Source organism: Lathyrus oleraceus, chromosome 3 (genome assembly GCF_024323335.1).
Source record: "Lathyrus oleraceus cultivar Zhongwan6 chromosome 3, CAAS_Psat_ZW6_1.0, whole genome shotgun sequence".
Classification (NCBI taxonomy): domain Eukaryota; kingdom Viridiplantae; phylum Streptophyta; class Magnoliopsida; order Fabales; family Fabaceae; genus Lathyrus; species Lathyrus oleraceus.
The window spans coordinates 284,712,745-284,719,758 of NC_066581.1; the positions used below are offsets into that span (position 1 = coordinate 284,712,745).

The window sequence follows — 7,014 nt, forward strand, 5'->3', positions numbered from 1 at the left end:
CTGACAATTAATAAAATTTCTTAAATAACTTACGACAATTAGAATTATCTTTAAAGGTACCATAATGCGTACACAATGTCTCAAAATCCTTGGTTTCTTGTCGGATAAGCAACGAAAACATAGTGAAAATGGTGACCGATCACAACCTCAAACTTAGATAATTGCTTGTCCTCAAGTAATGTTCTATACGACACAGTGTATCACTTCCTAAAATTTGCATTCTTACCAGAATACTATCGAGATCTTTTGCCAACGCCTTCACTCTCCCATTCATAGTCCCTGCTTTTCCTAATGAGTTTTCCGACGCACATCCACATTGAGGTACCGTATCACCTAACAACTTATATCACACTCTCACCAATTCTCTCGGGGTTAAAGTGTTTTCACTCACAATTCAGAATATGCAATATCAACTCATAAGTTTGAATAGTTTCTCCTTTGATATCAACTACACACAACACACACTTTTTGAGGTCTTTCGGGTTGTAACGGGGCTTGGGTTATAGTGTGGTAAATACAAACAAAAGGGGAAACAAGTGGTTTTGGGTTCAGAGCCAATATCATTATTCTTTTCACTATGTTTTTTCATTTTACTTCTTTTTAATTACTCAGTTTTTTGATCTTCTCTTTTTTCCAACTGAGTACTCTTCCTTCGGTGAGTGCTTCTTTCGAACCATTGACTACATTTCATTTTTTCATTTTTTACTGGTCATTTTTCTTCTTATTAATTTTTTTTGCACTCACCTTGGTTTTTGATATTTATGGGGTTTACCCCAAACTTAGAATTTAACACAGCTTAATGACATCACATTGACTCCGACAGGGTAAGGAAGTATTTTGGGTCGCGGGTTACATTTATGTGGTTAGACAAACAAAGGGTACATGCTCAAATGGGGTTAACAAAGGATAACATTAACGGGATGGCTAGAAAGGCTCAAGGCTATAATCAAATAATGTGCCTCAGTGTGTGTATACATGCAATGAAATTCCCAGAGAACCTATGCAAAGTCAGAGTGATAAAGACATACCTGAATATCGCTCACGATGACAAATGTGTTTGGCTTTTTATGCACTTACCATGTTAGGTAAAGCTTGACAGCATCCACAATACTTCGAGTATAATGCGTCTTCTTACTCAACTCCGAATGCACAAGGAACCTACATTAGTTGAGCTTAGAAGTTGTGTCCATTATTTTCTTCAGCAATATCGACTTTCTAGGAAGATCCTTCACAACAAGCAATAGTAAATGGAGTGATCGTTTCATCCACTACTGCTATTGATCATTACCTCATCCAACTATAATACCCAGAACCTGAAATACATGCAGTACATGATACCCGACAGTAAAAATAAACCAAATGTGAATGGTAAAATTTGGGAACTAATCAAATAAAACATAAAACAAAACAAAAATAAAGGCAAAAAGCATAGGAAAACCTCCCCCACACTTGAACTAAACATTGACCTCAATGTTTTAGAACAAGATAGAAAGAGGGTGATTCATAGTGCCCACTGAGGAGGGTTGGGGCGGAAGTGCAACATGCCCGCACGAAATTCAAATTTTCCAAACAAATTTCAAATCTGCAGGCCTGACATGGGCCTCGTCGCTTAGAGTAGATTCTTTAGATGGAGTTGATGCCCGACAAGTAAGTTGCCGCAGGTAGCAAACAGTCTAATGGATCCATGACTCTAGGAACTTTTTTTTGAAACCTTAGATCATACCTGGTGAGAACCATGTTCTATACGAAGCAATCAGACTTATCTTTGCCTTAAGCCTATTGAACTTATACAAAAAAATGCATCACATTCATCCACATGCATTGCATCAACATCATAAAAAGCAAGCTCTTAGTTGTCTCTTATTTGTTTCAGGAATTGAGAAATTGAAAATGACAACTTCAAGGAGACACACTTTCACACTTAAGTACAAGGAACCTAAGCTGGACAGTCTGAAGGGTTTGATCTCTTATTTGACTCTCAGCAGACGCGATGAGTTCGGAAAAGACTATGGGAAAATTTTGAGTCTTCTGACTAAGAAAGTTGACTATGGAATTATAGGCTCTTTGGCACAATATTATGATCCACCTCTGCGCTGTTTCACATTCGTTTATTTCCAACTAGCTCCTACTTTGGAAGAAGTTGAGAGAATCATGGGTCTCAAATTGAAAGATTTCAATCCATTTCTAAAGCTCGAAGAAGAAGCGGGCCCAAAGAAGATAACTTCAGCCCTAAGTATCAATGTCCCGACTGTTCGAGACAATTGGGTTGAAAAAGGGGGTTGCGAAGGTTTTGTCGCGATGTTTTTGGAAGATTTAGCTCTGAAGTTCAAGAAAAGTGGAAATTGGAATGCATTCTATGCTGTGTTGGCTTTATTGATCCATGGGATTGTGCCCTTCCCAAATGTTGAAAAATTTGTGGATTGGGTAGCCATAGAAGTCTTTCTCTCTGGCAATCCAGTACCATTTCTCTTAGCTGACATTTACCATGCCTTTCACGCTCGACATGAAAAGAGGGGTGGAACTTGGTTGTGATGTACTCCTTTGCTTTATACTTGGTTAATGCAACACATGCTTGAAGAAGGCCCTTTTGTGGCAAAAGAACTTAAGTCTCCTAAATAATTAGCTTCTCTCACTGCAAGTTCCATCAGATGGTATATTCGAGAGTGGGAAACCCCAGACATTATAGTCAGCTGTGGGGAATTTCCTAATGTACCGTTGTTGGGTACCAAGGGTTGCATCAATTATAACCCTATGTTATCTCGAATGCAACACGATTGCTCCATGGATGGTCCTCCTGACGCAAAGGACTTACAGCCATTTGTGCTCTTTGACATCCAAGCAAGCAATCCTGATGTAAGAGCAGTACGAAAGGCTTGGTTAAAGGTTGTTGGGAAGGGTAAAGAGTTTGCGAAAAGAAACCTTCTCGCCAAAGAACCTTACACTCGATGGGTAAAAGAAAGAGTTGGGGAAATCCATTTGCCATTTATCTTAAAAGCTTCAGCTTTTCCCAAAGCTCCTGAGCCCAAACCCGTACTCTCTGAGGACATGGGGAAACTCACTACTAAGGTTAAGAAGCTCGAATTGGAGAATACTGAATTACGGATTCAGATGAACCGAGTTATCTTGGAAAATCAGAATTTGAAAGAGGAACGTAAGGGGAAAGCCCAAGAACTTGAGAATACTAACAAGAGAGCCAGGCTATTGGAAAACCAGAAGGATGATCTTGATCATATCCTTATAGGTTCCACATCAGTGATCCGAACCAGGAAGGAAGAGCTCAAGAAAGCTGAATATAGAATCTGCGAGTTAGGGAGAATGTTGGATAAATCCCTTATGGATAAGAAAGAAATTAAGCTCGACTTTGAGGCACAGATCCGTGAACTGAGGGACACTTTGAAGAAATGCAAGGAAAAGTTATCTCGCGAGATACTCCAAAAGGAAGAAGCTGAAAGAAACTGTCACCATCTCAGGTACTAGTTGGAAGAAGCTAATAGGAGGTTTGCAGTTTTGGAAAGCCAGGAAGGTGATGCAACCCACTTGCTCCTAAAGAATGATTGTGTGTACTGGAAAAGGTTGTATAGAGAGGCTAGAGCAACCTTAGATGAAGATCAAAAGGTCATTAAGAAACTCCAAGAGCTCTATGTTGAATGGAATGGCAAGTTCCGCAACTTAGCTAGGTTTATTAACCTCAACATGTTGGAACTCCCAGAAAAACTCCAGGAAGCAGATAGGTGTATGTGTCCAGAAAACACGCCTCCTCAAGTTTTCAATTTCGTCAAGTTTATCAAGAAAATGATGAAGGAGCTCACCACAGATCTTGCTACGATCATAAGAGCTGAGACAGAGCTTAAGTTTACTTGTACTTGAATTTGAATTGTTGGTGTTTAAATCTTTTTGTATTCGAATCATGTCTACTTGAAGTTAAATCCTTTGTATTCGAATTCGATTTTAATTAATGGAAGTTGTCATTTTGGGTCTCAATTATTACGTGTTATTCTTATTTAATATATTCTAACATTGCTGGAATAAATAATAAAGATAACTAAGAGCTATGCACAAAATTCACCCAACACATGCACTCATGTCATTCTTCAAGCAAAAAAAAACACTCATTTTTGTGTCTTCTTCAGTTCCACATTGAGTCCTCAACACCACTACAACACCAGAGCCAGCGCTCGTCAAAGAATGGCAGATCAAGAACAAGAATTGGAGAGGGTGAGCTCAGAACTCGAAGACCTACAAGGAAACATGGGTCAAGTGATGGAGATACTACAAGTCATTAGGGCCAAGTTGGACACCCAAACGACGGTCGTTTCAGAAGTCACCGGTCCTACGATTGAACCCCAACCTGCAAGGACAGTACCAACCACTTGGCCAGCCTATGGTTTACCTCCCGGTTTCACACCTCCAGTTGAAGGCGCCCCTGGTTTTGTACAATCCACTCAGCAGACGGTTCCTCTACCAGCTATCAATGAAACTCACACAGTGGTCCACACGTTCGCACCACCCCTTGTCCGTGCACACGTGCAACCTTATTTTGAGGATCAACAACATGCTCCGGAATTTTCGAACGAAGATGATGAAAGGCAGGAAGACATAAGAGGGATGAAAGAGAATTTCCAGATTCTTGAGAAAAGGTTAAGGGCTATGGAAGGTGACCAAGTTTTTGGTAATGCTACTAAAGAGATGTGCTTAGTGTCAGGTCTTGTGATTCCTGCGAAATTCAAGACCCCGGATTTCGATAGGTATGAGGGCCACTCATGTCCTAAAAGTCACCTTATTATGTACTATCAAAAAATGGTTGCGCACGTAGAGGACGATAAACTTATGATACATTGCTTCCAAGACAACTTGAGGGGTGCTCCCTCTAAGTGGTACTTAAGCCTTGATCAAAGTAGAATTCATTGTTTCCAAGACTTATCTGATGCTTTCATCCAACATTATAAGTATAACATGGATATGGCCCCAGATAGGAGGCAATTGCTCAGCATGTCCCAGAAAGATAACGAGTCTTTTAAGGAATATGCACAACGATGGAGGGAAGTGGCATCGCAAGTCGAACCACCCCTTGTTGAGAAGGAGTTAGCAGATTGGTTCATGGATACAGTAAAACCTATGTTCTATGAAAGGATGGTGAGTAGTGTATCAGCAAGTTTCTCTGACTTGGTTGCCGTGGGCATAAAGGTCGAGCTTGGATTGAAGAATGGAAAAATGATAACCACCTCTAAAACATCTGGTAATAATTTCAAAAAGTTTCCCTGAAGTTTTCAAAGAAAGAAAGAGGGTGAAACAAATGCAGTGTCAACTAGTCAAAGGAGGAGTCATTCATGGAAAAAGCAACACAAATTTTCTCAGAAACAACCAACTTATCCAGTGCAGTATGTTCAACAACCGTATGTGGCAACAGTCACACTAAATTTCAACCAGTCACAAGCTTCTGTCTATCAACCTATTCAACAAGCACCAGTATACCAACAAGCACCCACGCCACCTGCTTATCAACAGCCAAGGGCACAGGCTCCCCGTCCACAAAATCTTCCAAATCAAAATAGGGTACAAAGAGGTAGACTTCCTTTCGCTTCAATCCTTATGACGTACACTAAGTTATACCCATCGTTACTGCGAAAAGGGTTGGTGACTCCCAGACCTTTGGGTCCTCCACCAAATCCCTTACCTCCATGGTACAATCAAGATGCCCATTGTCCTTTCCATGAGGGTGCCCCTGGGCATGATTTAGAGGGGTGTTATGCTTTGAAACATATTGTGTGAGAGCTGGTTGAGAAGAAGATTCTTTCATTTCGAGATGTCGGACCCAACATAAAAAGTAACCCTCTGCCAGCGCTGTCTCTTTCATCAGTATGGATTCCTTTGTGCCACAAGTCCTTTTTAACATCTATCTTCTTACCTTGTTTTCATTTTCCTTTATTTCTCTTGGTTTTTGGAATGGAGATGGGAGTTTTTCCCTTCAAGGTGGCTAATGGCAGTGGTGAGAGTCGAGAGGGTCTTCCTGTATCTTTCTCTGATGTTGGTATGTTACTTTACCTTCCCTCCTCTGTCTTGATTAAGCCTACTTGATAGTGAGATTCTGTATCTTTCTCTAGCTTCTGGTCTTTAATAGCATTCAATGTTATCTCTTTGTCGTGAACTTTCAAGGTTAATGTGCTCTGATCCATGTCGAGATTGCATTGACTTGTCTGCATGAAAGGTCGACCCAGAATGATAGATGCCTCATCATCTTCAGGTATGTCTAGGATTACAAAATCAACGGGAAAACCCAAGTCCTCTATTGTTACCATTACGTCTTCTGCTATACCATATGCATCCTTTCTTGAGTGATCTGCAAACTTCAGGTTGGTCTTTGTATCACTGACATTTTTAATATCCAACCTGTGATAGATTGATAGTGGCATCAGACTCACACTTGCTCCAAAATCTATTAGTGCCTTTTTGAAGGTTCTTTCTTTAATCGTGCATGGTATTGTTACCGTTCTCGGATCCTTTTGTTGTTTTGGAATTTTCTTTCCTAGTGAGTTTGCATTATACTTTTCTTTCCAGGCTACCAGTTCTTCTGTTATTGGTTTCTTTTCGGCCATTACCTCTTCCATGAATTTCTTGTACATGGGCATTCTTTTGAGTGCTCCAAACAAAGACATATGACCCTCGACCTTTTTAACATTGTCATGAATTTCTCCAAGTCTGACTCGCTTGGTTCCTTCTTTGTCACTCTTTTAGGGTAGGGCAACTTAATAACCAGTTTAGTCTCCTTTGTAATTTCCTCTTCAGTCGGCTTGCCCGATGATATAACTTTTTTATTTTTAGCGACCTTCTTCTTTTTTACCGTGACAATACTAATATTCTCTTGATTTCTAGGATTTTGAACTGTTTCACTTGGTAAGGAGCCTGGTGTTTGAGAACTTACTAGTTGTTGTGCTATCTGCCCCAGCTGAACTTCAAGATTCTTTAGAGAGGCAGTGGTGTTTTTCTGATTGTTTCTAGTATCTTCTTCGAATTGCC

The 7,014-nt window shown here is 40.2% G+C and overlaps 1 protein-coding gene across 1 annotated transcript; it reads left to right on the forward strand.

Moving 5' to 3' along the window:
- Positions 1–4,185: 4,185 nt before the first annotated feature.
- LOC127130883 (uncharacterized) lies at positions 4,186–6,657 on the forward strand. Its single transcript, XM_051059841.1, has 4 exons — positions 4,186–4,745; positions 5,265–5,553; positions 6,397–6,453; positions 6,556–6,657. The coding sequence occupies exons 1-4, from the start codon at positions 4,186–4,188 to the stop codon at positions 6,655–6,657; spliced, it is 1,008 nt and encodes a 335-aa protein (XP_050915798.1).
- Positions 6,658–7,014: the final 357 nt, after the last annotated feature.